The 21,734-nt window shown below is 44.3% G+C and overlaps 1 protein-coding gene and 1 non-coding gene across 3 annotated transcripts in view; one reads left to right on the forward strand and one right to left on the reverse strand.

The window, feature by feature from the left end:
- The window catches only part of LOC129173895 (partitioning defective 3 homolog), a 308,256-nt gene that overhangs the window by 16,861 nt on the left and 269,661 nt on the right, over nucleotides 1-21,734 (forward strand). For both annotated transcript variants that reach the window (XM_054765212.1, XM_054765211.1), the window contains exon 2: nucleotides 14,228-14,329. In XM_054765212.1, coding sequence (XP_054621187.1) covers nucleotides 14,228-14,329 — 102 coding nt within the window. The remainder of the gene's footprint in view (nucleotides 1-14,227; nucleotides 14,330-21,734) is intronic.
- On the reverse strand, nucleotides 9,000-9,071 carry trnaw-cca (transfer RNA tryptophan (anticodon CCA)). Its single transcript has one exon. It is a non-coding gene; the product is annotated as a tRNA-Trp (tRNA).

A 21,734-nucleotide genomic window follows, 5' to 3' on the forward strand; every position in this document is an offset into this window, starting at 1 on the left:
GTGCAGACACGACACACAAGATGGTGGATTTGGAGGCGTTAGGGCCGTCTGGCGTGGGAGATGACAACATCACACCCTTTTTTATGTTGGACTTTCTCTCTTTGGCACCAGCGCCATGCTGTCCTTTCCTGATGATCATCATGATGGCCTGTCTTTACGCATCGCTCGTGTCTTGAACGCTGGCGAGTGCACTGAACAAAAAGTTACCAAATTACAAACCACCATAATCCAACATGATAAGTCCAGGGGTGCAGACTGAAGATGGAAGATTGAAGATTGTACGTGTTGCTACTGAGGGCGAGTGGACCAGAAGTCATCTTTTGGTTGTACAAGCGTCCAATGCTGCCAAGATCCAACATGTTACACTGCCAGTCTAATCTTAGGAATTATCGACAGAACCACACGGACTGCTACATTTTTCTTTGGACTCATGACAGGTGCTTTCAGCCCTCATTTACATCCCAAATGGTTTTTCATCATCTGTTTCAGTCTGTATTTAGTTGCCGCCAATCAAATGTAAGCGGACTTAATTTACTGAACACTGTCATTTACAACCCAAATGCACAAATGCAAACGTTTCAGGTCAAACGAGTCAAGGGTTTTATGGTTTCAGCCTTTTCATCCACACGGAAACGGAGTTCTGGGTGACCCGAAACAGTATTTTTTGAAAAGGGCTTCCGGAGTGGGAAAATCTGAAAAGGCCGGCTTGTCGTGTCTGTGTAGACAAGCAACTCGCTTCTTTGGGAAAACGGTGACGTCACCGAGCCGTCGCAGCCACGTGACCAGCAGTGAGCTTGTGTGTTTACCTGTTACATGTGTGCTGTCATTTTTGTGTTGGCACTGTGACTGTGGTAAGTGTTGTGTAGCACCCCCCCATTTCACTGTTTGGCAAGCTCACTGTGAGTGTTTCCCTAGTAAGTACCTGTGAATCTGCCCAGGCTTCGTGGGCCGCACTTACTTATTTTTGATGTCTAGTAGAAGACCACCGAATATGGTGCTGTGGGCCGCAAATAGCCCGCGGGCCGCAAGTTTGAGGGCCCTGTCTTGGCATGTGACATCTTGTCGTCAATTGACTGCACATTTTATTTTTTATTTGCACGATAATAAGGAAGACAGTGCACGTCAACACAAGACGCGTGGCGTATCTGGTCACTGGTCAAGTGCCAGCAAGGCAGACGGGCAATTCCGGTGCATGCTTGTCAAAATAAAGTGCAGTGAAACATTTTTGTGATATTTTAAATATTTTTCAAACTAATTGTGGTCAAGATGTGCATACATAATAATATATACGGTTAAAAAAAATTAAAGGAACACTTGGAAAACACATCAGATCTAAACTGGGGGAAAAATGATGTTGAATATGTTTCCTGATAATAAGTGGCTGATGTATTAGTAACAAAATGATGCCACATCATTTGATAGAAATGAAAATGATCACCCTATAGAGGGGGGGAATCAAAGACACCCCAAAAATGAAAGTGAAAACATGATGCAGCACACTGGTCCATTTAGCTAAAATGTCATTGTAGCAACTCAAAATGATTCTCAGTAGTTTGTGTGGCCCCCACGTGCTTGTACACATGCCTGACAACGTGGGGGCATGCTCCTAATGAGACTACGGATGGTGTCCTGGGGGATCTCCTCCCAGATCTGGACCAGGGCATCACTGCGGTACCTGCACGCATGGAGGAGATTCCAGGAGAGCAGACAGGGCCGTAGAAGGTATTATTATTATTATTATTATTTTTTTGTCAAACCGTAGAAATACAAATCCCAGGAAGGTTTCCATGTGACGGATGAATAAGCACTCCACGGTGCATTCTAAGCAGACACTGGGTCACTTGCAGCATGTAGGAACTCGCCTCACAGGAAGGTTTAATGATCTGATTGTCCTTGAATGACACACTGAACCCACAGTTGCTTTGTTGCGTTAGCATCGATGCTTGAATGAACTGGTTTCCCTTCTTGGCAGCAAACACCATCAGCGTGCATGAATGAGGCAACAATTGAAGTGCACCGATTCCACTCCTTTATGATACTACTGTATATGCTCTGTTAAGACAATAGCCGGCTTAAATAGGCGCTTCCTGTGGCTTTTTATTGCTGCTATTCCTGTAGCCGGTGGGTCTTCATATTACACGTGAGATGCAGGATTTGCGGCTGCGTGTGGTTTGCTTGATATCTTTGAACGTGAGCTAATATTGGATGCTAGTTGGGGTGCAGATGTGTCCTGCGGTGGTGCGCCGTCTGAACACACTCGACCAACGCGCTGCCACACCCTGCTCCTGGGATCCCCATGTCTGCTGCACATATGTTCTTCTTTAGCCTAATTTGCACTTTGTAAATCACACACACACACACACACACACACACACACCATGTGGTGATTCTCCATGTTAGACGTTAGTTTGCTGAACGTGTCCTCTGATATCATGACTGGTTTTTAACAGTCCTAGTCTCTGATTTGACCTGAAAACAATCTACTTCCTCCTTGAGACGGACATTTGACTATATTTCTTTGAAAATATGTAGTATCAAGTAAGGCTGCAACAGTTAATTGGTGATTAATCTGCAACTATTTTGGTATTCGACCAATCGTTTTGTTGTAAATATCCTCTGATTTCAGCCTCTAAAATGTGAATATTTTGTGATTTCCTTAGTCATCCCTGAAAGCAGAGCTATTATTTTTGTCTTTTGGGTAAAAGATGTGCGGGGCCACTTTACTGTAATATTTTCATGAGTTTATTCATTTTGTAAAAGACTAAAAAAGCCTTACATATATCTAAAGACAAAGCTTTTATTATATCATTAGTAACATTGACTAATAATACTTTTTAGATTTGGCCTTTTTCCTCTTTTCTTCATTTTTTTGTTTTTTGGTTGAATTTTATTTCTGCAAAGTGTCGTGGGTTGCGGGCTGCAAATGGCCCCGGGGGCCACACTTTGGGCACCCCTGGTCTAGGACCTAACCGATTACTCCATCAACTCAAACAAGGAGCTTCATATGAATGATTACTTCATCAGAAAGTAATTGTGATAAAATAGTATAAGGTATTCGTCATCTAGATGTCATCTAGATGTGTTATGTATGGGGGGGGTTGTTTCCCAACCTGAAGGGCCTCCGTCCTCCTGTGATCATGTCAAAGTATCCCTGGGCAGGATACTGAACCCCCAGTAGCTCATCATCAGTAGGTAAATGTGCTAGCAAGAATGTCTCTATGAACTGATCGTTATTCGTCCCTCTTATATGCTGCTTCTCCTCATTAGAGTCGCGGGCATGCTGGAGCCTATCCCAGCTGACTACGGGCGAGAGGCGGGGTACTCCCTGCGCTGGTGGCCAGCCAATCACAGGGCACATATAGACGGATGGTTAGTTAGTGAAGGAAATGTCGAGTCTTTGATGGTGTGGACCGCCTCTTCACTGCTTCACTGTTCTTCACTTAGAGGTCCCATCTGGCGAGCATAACGATAATAATAACCTGACTGCTCCCTGACGGTGGGGGCAAGCGATGCTCAGCCATTTGGAAGACATGAGAAATACCCAAAACCCAAACATTTCCTGCCGTTTGTGTTTTCCTGTCTTTGCGTGACCTCACCTTTTAACGTTGTTGTTTATTTCACCCGTGATAGAATCTCCCTCTCTAACTTGTCTCTCTTTGTATTTTGCCAAGATTCTCACACGTGCAAGACATTTGACCGGTCCGCTTGCGGTTCTGAGGATGAACAGATGTCTTGAATGCGGCGTTTCCCTCCGGGATCTGACGCTGAAACATCTCTCTGTAACATGACACCCACCTTCGACCTCTAACAGCCACTTAGTCCACTTATCGTTGTCGCATGAGGATGTTTTCATTTGCTGCCTCCCAGGGAAGCATGGAAGTGTGCTGCCAGCATGTCATGGAAGACGGGCCTTTCACTGACACCCTGCTAGAACCTAACCTGGAACCTGCAGCGTGCTGGCAGCTGCTTGAAGGCTTCTGGATTGTGTTTATGCAAATCAGATAAACTCCAGCATGTTGTGTGTTCCTGAAACTGCTGCACGCAACAAAGCAAGTGACGCCAGGCCTCCGATGATGAAAATGAAATGAAAAGCATCGCCTGACTCAAGGTTGACTCTCTGATTGGTGTATGATGTATCATTAGGAAACCACTAAATGATGTCCTCATGCCATCATCTCCGTTGTAATGAGAGAGACACTTCCTGCAGCACCACTTGGAGCTTTTTTTGGGGCATCTGACAGCTTTTGTTTATCAGGACCAGATGCTGAGCTTGCTATGGTCCATAAGTATCATGGGGGGGTGGAGTTTTCTTCCAGGGCAGAACAGAAGACTCGGCCGTAGAGATTTGGTGTCCTTTTTTATTGCTTTTGACTTGGGATTGGGTATTTTCTCCTTAACATCTCCGTAGCTACTGGAGATGACCCACACAGATGATACACTACATTGGGTCTACCAGAACGAGACGAGACGAGGGTTTAACACTACTTTAGAGAAAAGCTCAATGAAGAAATCTGACAATATATTGCAAAACATCTACTAACTTCATTTCTCCTACGTTACCTTGCATTGCTCCTCACACTCTGTGTGCATGCTAGCAGCCCCGCCTCCACCCACCGAGACAAAGAGACTGTATGACTGACAAAAGGGCTCCCTCCGTTCACGCCCTTGTTCTGTGGATCAAAGGTGCCAAGATGCTGGAAGCAATGCACAGAGTGAAGGAGGAAAACAGACGGCACATGCGCATGGTGACACATTGCTTATGCACGTCTCATTTCCTGTGTCATGAATGATTTTATTGATGGGATGCATGTGGCGTTCTTGTAACGAGGATGAGTGAACGTGTGTGGGTTGGAGACACGTGTGATGTGATGTGTTCAGGTCAGAATGAGGAAGTTAGAAAAGAGCGTCAGACTATGCCGTCATAACAGAGAGGCGTGCTTGCTGTGGTGCACATGCTAATTACGCTAGCAAAATGTAACCTAATTAATGAAATCAATTAGTTACCACTGTTGTTTTTGACAGACCTAATATATTTGTCGTCTTCTATGAACAAATGCAACAAGGTACTTGGGGCAGGTGCTTCCTGCCTATTTGGATGTGAGAGATGAGGATATTTAAAATATATTGAGGCCCGCAAACTTATCAAGTTCATTTTCATCCGTTTATGAATTTATTATGGTCTCAGGCCGATGGTTTTATTTTTTTGTGAACGAGAAATCCTGTCATGTTTAATCTCGTGCCATCTTGTGACCCCCCCAGTAGCTGCTACACAGCTGATATATTGTGTTTGTCACCAATACTGTGGCTTCACGTCTACGGCAGTTCGATGACTGGCTGGCAGTCTAGTGACACGTGCACTTTTCTGTGGGTGTGAATGTTTGTCTGTTTCTATACGTGCACTGTGATTGGCTGGCCACCCGGCTCCAGTTCCTGTGACCTGAGCAGGATAGCAGCAGCAGCACTTTATTTAACCCTATTAGTCTCATTTGGAAATAAAAGGTGTGCTGTAGCCTCACGGTCACACGCCAGAGTCTACAGCGACACACCCTTCCTTCTGTGTGGCGCTCTGTGGGCACGAGTTCTATTTATGCCAGGTTGAGGTGGACTAGGATTTCTTTCTTACATGTGGTGTTTACTTGAGCACTGCTACAATTCCCTCTCATTGTAGAGCCTTTTTAAACAGAGCATGCTTTTACAGTGTGGGAGTTCGGTGCTTTATTTCCTTGAAGAGCTGCACTCGGCAGCTTGGTGGGAAGTTCAGAGATTGTTCATCAGGAAGCAGCTCTACCACAACTACAGAATCCCACACTGGAAAATATACGCTAGCTCTCGCTATTTGTCACATATGTCACTAGCGGAGATGGAGTTTTACCCGAGTAGTGCCTGGTTTTGCTGATTTGGCAAGTTTCCGTATGCTGTTCATTGTTTTGACCTATCAAGTATCTCATCAATGAATCTGGCCACGCTTTTTAGAAAGTGCCCTGGATAGAAGTTAGATCAGACTGGCAGTGTAGTGGTACACGTGTCATGTTCCACACGCTGGATACTTGATTTACCTCCAAGACAAAGTCACGTTTCCAGCAGCTCTGTGATAAACGTAATCACTTCAAAATAAAACAAAGGAAAATGGCAGAGATGGATAAGAATAAATAAATAAATACACTTCAATGTCAGTAATATGCAATAAATAATAATAATACAGTAATAATAAACAATAATAATAAGTCCAGTCCTGTTTGTGTATTTGATCACTCCCCCCTGTTGTGTTGAAAGGCCGCATGGCGTGGGGGAGGAATGATCTGCTCATCGATGAGTGGAGCAGAGCAGTGATGTTCTTCAACCTCTGCTGAGACTTATGGGTTTGCTTTTCATTTGTTCACTGACACTTCCTTTTTATTCTGCTCTTATTTTGGTATATCCATTTCCTGTTTTGCACAGTTTAGAGTTGTCTTGACCTTGTTCTGAGGCAGCTACTGGTCTCAGGTGTCCCTCGTTAGCAATCAGCAGGCTTGCAAGCACAGCATTGTTACAGGGACAAGGCTGGAGCGTTACGTTTGCTGGGATGACTGGAAGTGATTTCAATGGTGAGTTTGGGCTATTCTCTACTTCTACTTTGTATGTTTACATGTCATGGTGTCAGGGCACATATACACAAACAACCATTCACTCTCACATTCATACCTTTGGACAATTTAGAGCCGCCAATTAAGCTAACATGGGAGGAAACCGGAGTACCCGGAGAAAACCTGCGTTCTAAAGATCTAAAAACAGGTAAAAAGAGGCAGGTCCTTAATGCACATAATGGGACACATCTATTCCGCCTAGAAAGGCTGCTACTAGAACACGTCCAAAAAGCTCCAACAAGGTTTAGTGGTTTTCTATCCATGCTGTGAGCGTGTAGTAACAGGTACATTCATCATAACATGGAATACTTGCAGTACTTTGGGAACGTCCTTCCTGGGTGCATTGATGTCACATAGCAACATAGAAAGGAACGCTACACCTAGCATCAAAAACAAACACAGCAGCAGTGGCGGCAGCTCCAATATGTAGCGTTACCTTTGGCTAGTGTGTGGTGAAGCTAGGCGCTAGCCAGCTCGTAGCTAACTGGTGTGGTGAGGTGTCACTACACCTGTGACATAGTTCTTAACAAAGTTAATAAAGATAATAATAATCTTGCTGTAGCTTGGTTAATATGCAGCTCACATTATGGAAATGGAGCCGTGTTGGAGGTTTAGAGGCGGAATAGGCGCGTCCCATTACGTGCATTAATTACCTGCCTCTTTATCTGCTTTTATATCTTTAGCACACACAGAAAAGAGACACGTGTGTTCATGTCACACATAAGGATTGTGGATGATGGGCAAAATAAAAAAGAAAGTGTACTTTTCCTTTTTAAAGGAGAAGGTTGCAGTTGCGTCCCCTTTCAGTGTGCAAGACTGCATGCAATCTGCATGTTTCTCTGCTCGAAGTGCATTTCAAGTCTGTTTGCTTTCTGTCTAATGTGTGTAAATCACAGTTATTGCACTGCAAAGCTGAAAGTGTGGAAGCAGGAGGCTGGTTGGAGGTGGTGAGTCACCGGCGGGTCTCACAGCTCCAAAGTCACAGGATCACATGAGGTTTTCCCATTTTTGTCTTCATTGCTCGGTAGCGTACATCATTAGAACCCGCGTCATGACTCACTGTTGCTGACAACCTCCACTTATTTGAAGGTTTGAGCTAAGGCAAGGAGATCAAGTAGATTTTATTTTTTCTAGTCTCTAGGTTTATACTTGAAGGTTTTAACGTCTTGGGGATCCGACTGGGATCCAGTGGGAACGCAACGTCTCCATTCTTTAAATAGACTCAACCTGAAAAGCTTCCGACTGACACAATCTTTAAAAGTCGTTACGGTGTTGTCTTTAGCTCGAGCCCCGGGAGCCTCCACCCCCCTTGCAGTGACACAGCTTGATCAACAAACACACAAAATAGTTACCTGGTTGTTGCCCCAGCTTCCTCTTTCTCATTCAGTGTCATCCAGCTGGATGAAGAGTTCCCATTTAAGACTTGCAGTGTTGTTTGCGTGTCTGCACAGCTTCCTCATAACACCGTGTGGCAAGGTGGCATCGGTAGCGCCAAATGTAATGATGACAATCATGTCGTGTCATCAGTCCGGCATCATTTTACTCAGACTCATCGTGTCGGACTTATCAGGTCTCTCTGTGTTGACAAAGGAGAGTTTGTTGATGCTATCTTTAGGTGATAAGTGACACCTTAAGTCCTCGTGTTTTTGTGACATTGTGCTGCTCTCATGTAGCAAATGGAGGAAATCTAAGTGTTATATTACAGTAGAGGTGCACCACAATTATTGGGCTGATATCAGGGAATTATGATGCAATACCAATACATCCGACAACATTAAAAATAGCTCAAATAACCGTTAATTAAAAAAACGCTGCGATGAGGCGAGATTACCCATACTGAGCGAGTGAGCAAATCAAGTGCTCCTTTTTTTCCTCCTGCCTGTGACGTTAGCGGCCTGTCGTAACTTCCCCTGAGCTCACTTGGAAACAAACATTCACTTTAAGAGGAAGGACGTTGTACCAAATGCTCCACCATGGGGGGAAAAAAAAACATTGAGCACACAAAAAACCTCATCAGCCGCCTGAAACACCAGCGCTGGGCCTTTTAAAAAATGCTGAAGGTTTGCCAGAGACCTGTGATGTCACACTGGCTGCTCGGAGCGTGTGCCTGAATACAGTGCACCTTGCTGGGCCACGCTGGGCGGTTTCCTCAATTCTATACTCCGCTTCTCCTGGTGGTCGTCACGGTTTGGGGAACGAAGATGTTGTGCGTCTCCAACGTTGAGTGTTGCAGAGTCGTTTGACATCCCCACAGTACAACCACCATCATGAACTTACTTCTTACGTCCTCTCCCAGTCAATCAAATGGAATCATCCAGTATCGTCTTGGTGATGGTGCCAAGGTAGCAAGAAGATGTCGACGTTCATGGAAAATACTGACCCTGACGTGATTTGAACACGCAACCTTCTGATCTGGAGTCAGACGCGCTACCGTTGCGCCACAAGGTCTTGCTTTGAAATGCCTGATGATAGCCAATCCAGCCTCCCGTGGGAACGACGACGCTTGATCATCAACAGAATCGCAGGCACATGTTCCTCCAGTGAGCACACACTTCCCCCCCCCCACCCCCCAACTCCAGGCCACAAACCTTTAGACATGAACAGGAAATATGGCACAAGAACAGATCATAGGGTGAAACATGCTTGTGTGTGTGTGTGTGTGTGTGTGTGTGTGTGTGTGTGTGTGTGTGTGTGTGAGTCTGTGTGTGACACAGAAAAACAAGCAGCGCTTCTGTGTGTCACCTCATCTCCTATGCTGGATCAGATATGCTGATACCTGAGCAAGGCAAGTAGGAATGAATGAATGAATGAATGGTGTGAAACTCGCTGGTTGGAGGAGGAGGAGTTAAATGATGAGAACATCTTACACGCTGATGCTGCACGGCGTTCCAGCACAGAAGAACCTTGGTTAACGTCATCAGTCTGCTCCAGAAAGTCCAACTCAAACTGAAACATACTCAAACTGAATCAAGTTTTCCCTTTTTAAGAATTGTCTGAGAATAACTGAGTTCAATAATGTTTCTTGCCATCCATCCATTTTCTTCTGCTTATCCGGGTCGCCGGGGGGGCAGCGGTCTCAGTAGGGAAACCCAGACTTCCTGGTCCCCGGCCACGTCTTCCAGCTCCACCAGGAAGGACACCAAGGCCTCCCCAGGCCAGCTGTGGGACATAATCTCTCCAGCGTGTCCCAGGTCTCCCCCGGGGCCCTCTCCCGACCGGGCATGCCTGGCACACCTCACCAGGGAGGGGTCTGGGAGGCATACGGACTAGATGCCTGAGCCACCTCAACAAACTCCCCCCAATATGAAGGAGCAGCAGCTCTACTCTTAGCCCCTCCCTGATGACCAAGCGTCCAGCCACCCTACGGAGGAAACTCATTTCGGGCGCTTGTATCTGCGCTCTCGTTCTTTGGGTCAGTAGGGTAAAGCTACCTTGTCTCACAACGGTGTAAACCCAGCTCACGTCCCCACCTAGTGGGTGAACAATCCACTGCTCTTACTTTCTTTATCAAAATGCTGGTGAGTATTGTGGCCCCCACAGAGCGGTCATGTACCCATGAAGCTCACAAGCGAGTCCTGTCTCTTCTGCTAAGGATCCTGGAAGACTTCACCGCATTGAAGACTTGATGAACAGGGTTCCGTGTACCGTAGAATCTTGGATGAGAACCTCCTGGCCTCAGCCAGAACTCTGAAGGTAGGGTGGTTGGGTGGGTCTTCCAGCACAACAGTGACTCCAAACACACGGCCAAGGCAGCAACGGTGTGGTTCAGGAAGAAGCGCTTTAGCTAGCACATTATCCTGGAGTCTCTGGAACTTAATCCAAGGAAACCCTGCGGAGGAAGCTGAAACTTGGTGTTGCCAAGACCGGCGGACCTCTGTATGTTCATCAGGCTTTCTTCACCAAGTACCATTTTGCTTGAGGACCAAATACATATTTTCCTCAATCAAATACAAATGCTTTTAGTTGTGTTTGTGTGGGTTTTTGGCTGATATCATGTCTCTCTTGCTTACAATAAAAATTCCAGCAGATGAAATGAATATTGCCCCTACTGCCCACGTTTCGTAGGATGTAAATATGCCGTAAGCGGCCACAGTCAGGACTTCTGTGGTGGTGGTATTGAGCGGTAAGTCTGCTAATACTCGTGTAATGAGGACTTGTGCTCTCATGTTTCCCAATAAAGCTCCTACATCACTCCAAGCATGTCAAATCCAGGCAGCGTCTGCTAATGTTCTTGTAGCTTCACCAGTGTGTCTTCGGGATTATGTTTTCGTGGCTGAGCTGCTCTCAGAAGTAATCCATCTGAAGAACAGGCCTGGATGATGTCTTTGCCAAACTGACATATGGCATTTGAATATTTCGATTTGTTGCTTTTGCTCTTGTGGAAGATGTTGGATTTGTGGGAATTTGCATCCAGAACAACATTTGTGAGGTCAGAGTTCATTTATGTTGGATGACTGTGTCTGGACTGGCTTTGTGTGCTGGGGCACGATCATGCTGCAACAGACAAGCTCCTTTCTCAACTTCTTCCCACAGAAATGAAAGCGTAAGCGTCCAAAATGAGAATAATTCCAATTCTTAGGCGTCAGTCTACCTTTCATGTACATGTCTTCATGCTGTCAGCTCCCAACCTGAAGGTCGCTGGTTCCATCCTCGCTCCTCCTGTGACCAATCGGTGAACAGCCTATAAGCCACGGGGGTCTAAACATTTTCCAGTGAGGGCTGCATCGTGAACAACGAAAGGAAGCAACGTCGCTATTTTGTAAAATATGATCAGAAGTTTTCCATACTTGAAGAAGAAACATGTCAGCTTTGTGAGATTTATTAATATTCACCCCCCTCTTCGCTCTTCCACTCGTTGGGTTTCAAATATTTCAGCTTTCTTCACCAGTCATCTTTGTAAATGTTCTCATGACATTATGACGTTAATATTTTTTTCTTTAATGTTTCAGCTCAGTGTTGCTAAAATATTATTTTTCCTCATATTATACAAGTTTGTCAGAAAATGAATACTTTTTATCTTGTAATATTCAGACTTCATTCTCGTCAGCTGTCTGTTCCATTTCTGCTGATTTTTATTATTTTCTTTGAATTTTCCAACTGTTGCAACTTTCTTCTTGGACGTTTTCCTCCTGTAATTATGACCTCACGCCCACAATATGTCAACATTATTCTCGTCAAATTTTCCACAAACGACAATTATATTCATTGTTTTGTTTTCTCGTGATATTATGTCTTTACAAAAACTTTTTTCTTTAATATGTCAACTCTGTGCTGCTAACACTTTTCTCGTATTTTTTTCAAGATTCAAGATTCAAGAGAGTTTTATTGTCATGTGCATAGTACAACAGCAGTTATACAATGCAATGAAAATCTTATTCTGTTCATTCTCCCAAGAAAAGAAAGAAAACAAATGAAAGAATAAGAACATAAGAAACATAAACACATAAACATATATACCAATAAATTAAGCAACAACAACAGACGAGACATTAATACAAGTAAATAATACAAATAAATAAATAAATAAAGTGCTATGAGTGTGTGCGTGTGTTGCGTGCGGCGTGTGCGAGTGCTTCGTTGAGAAGCCTGATGGCCTGTGGGTAAAAGCTGTTTGCCAGCCTTGTGGTCCTGGACTTCAAACTCCTGTAGCGTCTGCCTGACGGTAGGAGTGTGAATAATGAGTGTTGTGGATGTGTGCTGTCCTTGATGAGGTTGTGTGTTCTGCGTAGGACTCTAGTTTTATAAATGTCTTGCAGTGAGGGGAGGGCTGCCCCAACAATGTTCTGTGAGGTCTTGATCACCCGCTGGAGTGCCTTCCTATCACGTGTTGTACAGTTACCGTACCAAACAGTGATGGAGGCGGTAAGGACACTTTCGATAGTGGGTTTTTTGTTGGATTAAATTTTTTTTGTCTTAATATTTAGACTTTATTCTTGTAAAATTAATGCTGATTTTTCCATTTTTGCAGTTTTTTTTTTTTGGGTTAAATTCTATTTTTGGAATGTGCTGCAGGTAAATAAACAGCCCCCTTTGGCCCCCACCCCCGGGCTGCACTGTGGACACCCCTGCTATAAAGTGAAAGGCCAGTCATGAAATAAGATGGTGAAGGGAACCCCCTCATACTGGGTCTAGTAAACGTGTTGTTCTTTCACATGGAAGCTCCCTCCTCTCCCTGCTCACTTTCTTGTCCTAGTAATGAATTTACCACATTTTCCTCCCTAATAACATCCAAAGGGGGGGGGGGATACTGGATCACATCAACATTCCCTTTGTTAGTTGGAGCATTTTTCCTGGTAAGCCACAGTGGAGTTAAGTAAAACAGAGCCTGAAGGCATTTGACCACAGACCCAAAGATAGCTCCGTTTGGACGAGAGAGAGAGAGCGAGAGAGAGAGAGAGAGCGAGAGCGTGCGGAGGAAAACAAACAAAGAGAGGGAAGGCACAACGCGGATGAGGAGCCAGGAGGTTCTTTGCTAACGTGACGATGGAGGGTATGGTCTTCTAGCTCAGTGGTTTCTTTCCTCTCTTGTCTGGACAGGCTCTCATGCGTCAGTGCTTGAAGACCTCGAGCGGGGGGAGAGCCCAGAAAGGAAAAGTGTGGAGGAAATGGACTGGAATGCTTTTGAAATGGAGTTTTTGACAGCGGTCCACACAAAACCAATGTGACCCCAGTCTGTTGTTCCTGATGGCTTTGCAGTGGAATAGTGATGGACAGGATATCTCCACACCATTTGCTCTACATGGTCTATATCTACTCTAACAGACGTCATGTCCCAGCCCATTCATCCTTTATTTCAAAAAGAAAAAAGAATCTCCCCAAGTAGGAGCACAAGCAGAAAATTTAGAGGAGCAAACCGAAATCAACTTGCAAAGTCAACATTCACATTTCACATCAGCCTGCCTTCTTCTTCTGTGGTGTTTGTCTCCTTTCTTCAGCTCCGAATGAACCCATTGCTTGCTTGTTTTAAAGACAAAATGTCACCGTGGTTAGGCTAGGCTAGGCTAGGTGGATAGCTCTAGCGAGCTGGCTTCCGCCAGAGAGACAGAAGAAAGTGTGAGGCGGGCAAAATGTGTAAACAAAGATGGTAGAAAATGCGAGTAAAAGGTGAGCGATCACACACGCTGGCCTCCACAGGCTTAGACCACATTTTACAGAATATTTTCATCCTCATGCTAATAAGGGACAAAGCGTGTCCCTTGTCAACGGGCGTGCTTTTATCTGGTCGCACATGTGCGAGTAGATGAAAAATTAACTCACAATGTTGCAAAATGTGACCATTTAGTCGCATTCTGGTCTGGATGCCCTGCTTTAGTGCATCTGTAGGTGATGCTTAGCATCCAATCGATGAGAAGCTTTCCATTCAGCCCCCTCCTTTTCTAGACTTATTTTGTAACACAAGCTTAAATTTGATAAATCACATTTCATAACAAGTGGTATGAAGCCAAGCGTGAGAACCAACTGGCTGATCAGATCAGCTGATTCCAACATCTCCTGGCCTGCGAGGATGAGTATTTGATGTCTCGGCTCAACTCTAATCATCTCACATCATCCATATGATGCACAGAAAACATCATCTTATTCCAAACCTATCTCTTATGTTTCAGGAACCCAGCTACTGGGTCCAGGTCCACCGGTTGGAACACCGTGATGGAGGAATCCTGGACTTGGATGACGTGCTGTGCGACGTCGCAGATGACAAAGACAGGGTGAGTTTGTTCTCACACGGTGCTGCCCACACTGGTGTATGAATGAATGAATGCTTGGTGGTGGTCGGAGAGGCCGTAGGCGCGAATTGGCAGCCACGTTTCCGTCAGACGACACCAGGGCAGCTGTGTCTACAGATGTAGACTACCACCACCATTGTGTGGCTGAGGAGTGAATGAATAAAGGCATTATTATTATTATTATTATTATTATTATTATTATTATTATTATTATTATATTTACATGATCATTGTGCAGTAGAGCTTGTACCTGAAGTGGAGTAAAAACAGCTTGGCTTCAGTCCACAGTGCCTTCCTGTTTGTTGCTGTTGTCATGTGGGCACTAAACACTGAACAGGAACTGAACCCCGTGCTCACGTCTAAAGTAAAGCTTCGCCTGCTGCTGCCTTAATGTTCCATTTTCATATTTTATAGATGTTGCTGTAGAAATGAAATGTCAGAGGCAGCTCCACGCAGCTGTGCTCGTGTAAATGATTCCCCATGATCCCGCATCATCCCTCCCGTGGGACGAGTGCTGGCTACACCTGAGTCACTCTTTCAGCACTGGACCAAACACACGGCCACCGCGTGCTCCCCTTTGTGCTCCTCAATAGAAAACACGATGATATCTGATGGTATCGTCTGATTTAAAAATGAGACGTCCGTTCATGTCTATCGTTTTTTCCCACTGATAATATTATTGGCGCACAAGTGATGACGTGCTTTGCATGGCAACAAGCTTGTAGCTAAGGTTATCATCACTAGCATCATTGAACTTGGTTCTTATTGGTGGATTTATTAAAACTATTCCCTTACTTGCTGATAGTAGGACAACATGTTATTTGACTTTTTTTGTCAGTAAAATGTTTAAAATGCACGATAATTATCGGGCTGAAATGAGGGAATTATGACGTCATGCAGATAAATACGATAACATTAAAAATAGCAGCTGATAATTGATAATAAAAAGGCGAGATTACCCGTACTGTGGGCGTCAGCAAATCAAGCGCTCCATTTTTTTCTCCTTCCAAAAACGGCCTTAACGGCATTAAAACGGCATTAACGGCCTGCCGTAACTTGTAAACAAACATTCACCTACAGAGACATTTGGTGTGCTAGTTGCAATAGTCAATACTCTTGTATTGGATGCCATCAGGTTGCGTAGCTGTGATGGGTACACGTGTTGACATGACGTGGTAGTGCCAGGTTCATCCGCCAGAGGGCGCTGTTCTATCTGTGCAGACATAGAAACTACTGAAGCACTTGCAGCTAATTAGAAACAGAAACTTGTGTGTTTGTGTGTTTTTCTTGTTGTCTTGAGGAAACAGCAGCTTGTAAGATGTTTGATAGAGCTGTCCCATGCCAACATTTATACTTGTTGCATAAAGGTCAAAGGTAACTTACTGGTTTTGACTTTATTTTGATGCCTTGTTAACATATGTGTGTACAACAGTAGAATAGTTTGTGTGTACACTGTGTGGGTGTTTACTTCCTCCTGTGTGTGTGTGTGTGTGTGTGTGTGTGTGTGTCTAGTTGCAGTAAATCCAGTCTGTCCAGTTCTTTGTAGCCACTCTTGTCCTTGTTTCTCTGTATTTTACAAACTCTTCACCTTTTTAACATTGCACTCAGCAATTTGTCACAAAAAAAAGCTTGAAGGCTTGAAGGGAAGAATTCAACACAGCTTTTAAAGTGGCTTTTTGCAGCGGCTGTCTACAGGGCGCTAGTTTTCAAATAGAGATGTTCGAGTCATAAACGAATCGTTCAAACTTAAGAGTCACGGGTACTCGTCCACATTAACTCGTTCTATTACTCACCCCTGTTACGAGCCAGGTGACGTGTCACGGTGTGATTAAATGCGGGACAAGTCGCGGGAAGTGTTGGCTCTTGTTACCCTGTGACGGGTGAATCCAGTACCCGGTTGACTTCAGTGAGTGACTCACTAGGACTCGAGTCAGTAGGAGGAATCGGGTTTCCCCTCGCTACTTTCAGACTAATGGAAGCATTATATATCCCGCCCACTTCCTGTTCCGAACATGTAAGTCACACCCTGCGTAATAAACACGCACGTGCATTACTTTGTCAGCTAATGAATGGAAGCAAGTAGCTACAATGCCAGTTCTCTTTCAATGTATGGTGTACTGATGCTAGTTGTCATTGAATGTGTAGCCTATCATAACCACACAATAACTTGAATGAATTCTCTCATACTGCTTTTGTGTGTGTGTGTGTGCGTGTGTGCATGCACACACGCGAACGTGCTACGGATAAGCACAGCCATGAACGCCAGCCATCTTATTCCAATTTGTGTGCAGTTTAATTTGTAATTGTGCAACATAGAGACAATCTTTTAAACCACTATTGGTAACAAATGCTATAGCATGCTATGTTAGCCGGTGGTGGTGTGCTTACATTATTTGGTTGGGAAAAATGTTGCAAACACCCTTTTAATTTTTCATCAACCCCCCTAATGACTGAAGTGTTTATGTAATGTATTTGTGTATAATGTGTTTTGCATAATGCAGGTCAACAGTTTTTACTGACGTTTCAGATACATTTAGATGCAGGATTTCTTCAGGTCGTATGGTTTTATATCAGGTTTGTGGCATTTTGCTACCATCTGCTGGACAGCGATGGGAACTGCAGGTGGACTGTTCCATCCGCCATAGAACATGCTCTGTGGCATTTTGCTGCCATCTGCTGGACAGCGATGGGAACTGCAGGTGGACTGTTCCATACGTCGTAGAACATGCTTTGTGGCACATGTAATCATGTGTGTAGAGTATTTTAAACACGCCTGGGATGCACAACTTGATTGACAATTTCAGTTTCAGTCAACAGACTCAACCATTTTCATACACTTGATATACTAACCATATTTAAACCAGGACTGTGCATTAATTAGAGCCCATTCTTTTTTGGCCAAATAGAAGAAGGAATGGACTAACGTGCATCTCATGCACATAAAGCAGTAGAACCGAGTGATTTTTCTCAGACGGTAAGCATAATGAAAATATTGCAGAAAGTCTTGTGATTAACAACACTAACCTTCTGTGGTCATGCAGGTGAATATTTTCAACACTTGACTGACAGGGGAGGCGGTCCAAGGAGGTGCCAAGTGTCATGTCGCTGAGAAAGGAAACTAAACACCTTTCACTGGCGTGAAAAGGCCGCAGATTGCTTTGATATTTGCACGTAATCCTGACGCCAGATGGCAAAGTGACAACTGAACGGGGCGCTGCTTTGAAAACCGCCCGAGGTACGACATGATTGCATTATAAAATGAGTTCATAAATCAGGTAAATTGGTGCGAGACGGGGAATTAGATTAGACGCTAATGCGCTGTTCAACAAAAAGGCCTTTAAAGCTGTTATTGTTTTATAGCACTGGCTTGCATGCCAGCACTGATTACAAAACATGCAAACATGCACATGACTTCATGTACAGTACTCCCTCATTTACAGCGGTTAACTGGTTCCACACCCGACCACGCTAAGTGAATTTCCGCCAAGTAGGATTCAATATTAATAAATGGAGTTATGGCATAGAAGACCTGTTTACAGTCTTCTTTATTAACATTAGTAGAGCCCTCAAGACATGAAATAACACCCCTATAGTCATCCTTCACTCCAACTGCCCAATACAGTAGATGTAATCATAGAAAATAAGACACATTAGACAGAAATAGTATAAAATAGACTCACATGTTGGCAGTTCCTTTTTTTTTTTTTTTTTTTTTTCTGGACAGCATACTTCCTTGCAGCTTTAAATGGCTTTACACTCATTAGCCAATATAGTAGACACAATTTGAGTAAGTAAGCCACATAAGATGCAAATAAATGAAGATGAATAGAAGACTTAAATAAAACTCCTGCTGGCGCAGTGTCACAGTAAATGTGAGGCTATTGCCTGTCTCACCAAACACCGACACCTAGTGGCCAATGTAGAATCCTACATTCACAATTAAAACGCTTCTCCTGCCTTGCATTTGCATTTGAGTTCATTTAGTTAGATCATTTAGCCATTTTTATGCTTGGAAATGCTTCAATTAGGCCAAGAAGAAGTGCAATTTCCTTGATTATGCATAAGAAAATGAACAAACAGGCTTGTAAAGACTTGACTTGTAAAGCGCTCTGACAGTGCCAGCACATCTCCTTCCTGATGCTGCAGCATCACTCTACCACCTGAGCCGTGCCCCACCCATTCAGCTTTACTTGAATTTTTGACAAATGGCGACACTGCGAGGGACGCGTACTTAGCATACCCACCAAGTCAGGTGTCTGTTTGTTGATGTGTAAATGCGGCTTCATCTGGTGTCATTTCTTTGCCACCCTCATTACTTTGTGTACCAAGCGCCTGCATCAGCGTTGGCATGAAGTGAAGTGGACGTTGGTGTTGAACGTCTGCTTTATCTGCGTTATTATGAGCAGAGATGAGTCAAAGGAAGCTGGTCCCCGCGGTGTGATTGGATGCGCAGTGCAATCCTCAGTGGTGATCAGGAGGAAATGTTCATTAGTGCAGAAGCTCATAATGAGTCAGCGCTTCAGTGCGGTGTGGCAGACAGACGCCTGGCTGGCGTTGCAATTACTCTTTATAACCGCTGAGCGGCGCTCGAGTCCTACATATTCACCCCGCAAGCAGCCCAACACACTTCACGTGTTTTTATTTGTCTTATATTGTTGTTTAAGCTTTACTCATGTCATTGAAATACCAAATGCATTTGAACGTATGCACAAAGACACCGATTCAATCCATGGTTTGGATCTGCTTCCTTTTTCATCCTAACGTGACCTGTTTGATACCGGAACCACATACCGAGCTCCTGTTCTCCCGCGGTGGTCAATTTGCAATTTCTTGAGGCCTGAGGTTGGCATTGCCATGGCAACGGCTGGCGGGTGCCAAGTGGGCACCTGCGCCGTGTCGAGATCAAGCCGCGAGTGAAATTAGCCGAGGCTAAAGCAGGGTCCCATCAGCAGCCCCCCCAGGTACCAGAACATCGCCAGGGGAGATGCGAGACTAATTACTAATCACTTAGTGTGTTTTTCTATGTGCAGTATATCTATAATTAGTGCATAAATGCGTATAGTGTGCACGTGCCTTACTTAACACAACATAAACCTCTTTATTCCGCCAGTTAGATGAATACATGTGATTTCCATATTGTGCTATGTAGGGGTGTAATGGTCATATGTTGTGTGTAACAACGTTTTTCTCCTATAATGATTTACGCTTCTAATTCAACTATGTTTAAAAATGAAGCATTCAAATGAAATTGCAATCTACTTTCCAATAAATGCATTTGTCAAACAATATAAATGTTGATACAGCGTAGAGAAGCATGGGGGCTGTGATGGAAGATGCTGACGTGTATCAGGGTATTCTACTGTAAGCTCTGGAAGTGCTGTTACATGCTGCAAAGCAAATGAGTGTCAAGTCTAATAATATATCTCATTAAAGAAAGAAGAAAGATGGAGCTGTGGAGCCAGAAGTGGCCCCTGGGCTTCACTTTGGACACCCCTGGTTTCTTTTTAGGAAGCACCGTCTTATGCACTTCTCTTTGTCCCTTTACGGAGGAGGAGTGTTCAAAAAGAGGTGCACCGCACCGCCACTTTGGGACCAGGAAGGTGGGGGGGAACCAGCGGGCATGTGACCGAGGAGGTCTGCCAGGTCTGAGCTGCCTTCACGGATCACTAACACAGACGGGCGGGGCCTCAACTTTAAAGCAGACTGTCCCTCACTTGCATGAACGCACGAAAACTGCAGGTCCATCAGGTGGCTTGTCCGTGTAAAGGCACGTCCCGCTGCATCCCTGCAGTGTTCGACTTAACACCGTTCTTGCAGTTAGAAAGCTCAGCCTGGGATCGCAATAAGCCGAGCTCCAAGGACGCTGGGCAGGTGTGATCTCCAAGTAGAAGGTCTGCGTCAGCTCCGTCTGGAACAGTTCTCCATGTCCGCTGAAGATATCCCCGCCGCCGCTGCTCTGTTCAGAGGTTTGTGGGCAGCGGCAGGCACTTTTTCATTTCATTTCCCTCCGAGGCTTTGAATGCATCGCATGTTGTTGCTTGTTTATTAGGTCGGCAGTTCCTTGGGAAAGATTGGTGTTCCTTTGCAGCCGCTCCCCCCTCACACTTATGCACTTCTAATCCCTCAAAGGGGATATAACCTTCATCATCAGTCTTTCTGCACGCCTCCATCAGGTTTCACTTTGAAGACCCTGATGCTCATTTTAGCCTTGGAAAACATTCGAAACGTAATACTTGTGTGCTAATTATTGACCTTTTCAATGGATGTGCATGGTGGCCTCATCAGATGGACGTGTGGGTCGGAACACTTCTGTGTGGAGTTGGCGTCTTCTTCCTGTGCCTGGGATATAGGCTCCAGCTCACATGTGACCCACATGACAACAAGCGGTTTAGAAAGTGTAGTTTCAAATTCAAATTTCACGGCTTCATGCTATCACTGCTTTTCCAAAATATATTAATGATTAAATCATTGCTGTTCCATTGTTGAATCCGTCCTGTTATTAGTCCAAAATATGCATATTTAAACAAATGTTACACCTTTTATGCCTAAATGAAGCATTTTCAAGTATAAAAAAGGCAAAATGAAGTCAAATACATTCAAAAGGCTTGTCACTAGGTGTCAGTAATGTTACATTGATGAGACGATAGCCACCACACGAAGTACTGTATTGAAACTGGAAGTCAAAAAGGAACAAAGCAGAACTCACCCATGCAAACATGTAACTCAATATGATGTCTTCTATTATCTTATGATGTCTCTGATGTTGGGTAATAGGAGTGTAAAGGTGACTCTAGGGGTGCTATTTCATGTCTAGCGGACTCTAATATTAAACGTTAAAAAGCATATTTAGAAGGTTGTAAACATATTTTCTATGCTCTAACTATGAAAATATTCTGTTTATAAATGAGGAATCCTACTTTGTGTAAATTCACTCATCAAGGTCGCGTCTGGAACCAATTAACTGCGATAAAGGAGGGATTAGTGGATAACTGTAACCCTCCTTTAAAGTGAATGCTCACAATATAAATAAACAGCCCTCTGATATCGGCATATCAAGTCACTAAAATCTCCCCATTTGACTGCGAGGTGGCTGAAGTTGCATATCGTATGCGTCAGCTAAGGATGCATTTTCAAACACGGCGGCTTTGCCGTGAAATCGGGTAAAATCAGGTCACGTCACCAATTTTCCAGCTTGGAAGCGATCCAGTTTGTAGTTTGTAGTGTAGGTGTCTTTGATTTCTCCTCTATGACAGCTCCGCCCCCGCAGGATGAGTCTTCTGCCAAATTACTCCTGACATGATTTCAACTCGCTGGTAGCGATGGGGGTGGGTAGCCAGAGATGCGTATTGGGAATGCCAAAATAAAGCAAAAAAAAATCTTTTTTTAA

The sequence above is a fragment of the Dunckerocampus dactyliophorus genome, chromosome 21 (genome assembly GCF_027744805.1).
Source record: "Dunckerocampus dactyliophorus isolate RoL2022-P2 chromosome 21, RoL_Ddac_1.1, whole genome shotgun sequence".
NCBI lineage: Eukaryota > Metazoa > Chordata > Actinopteri > Syngnathiformes > Syngnathidae > Dunckerocampus > Dunckerocampus dactyliophorus.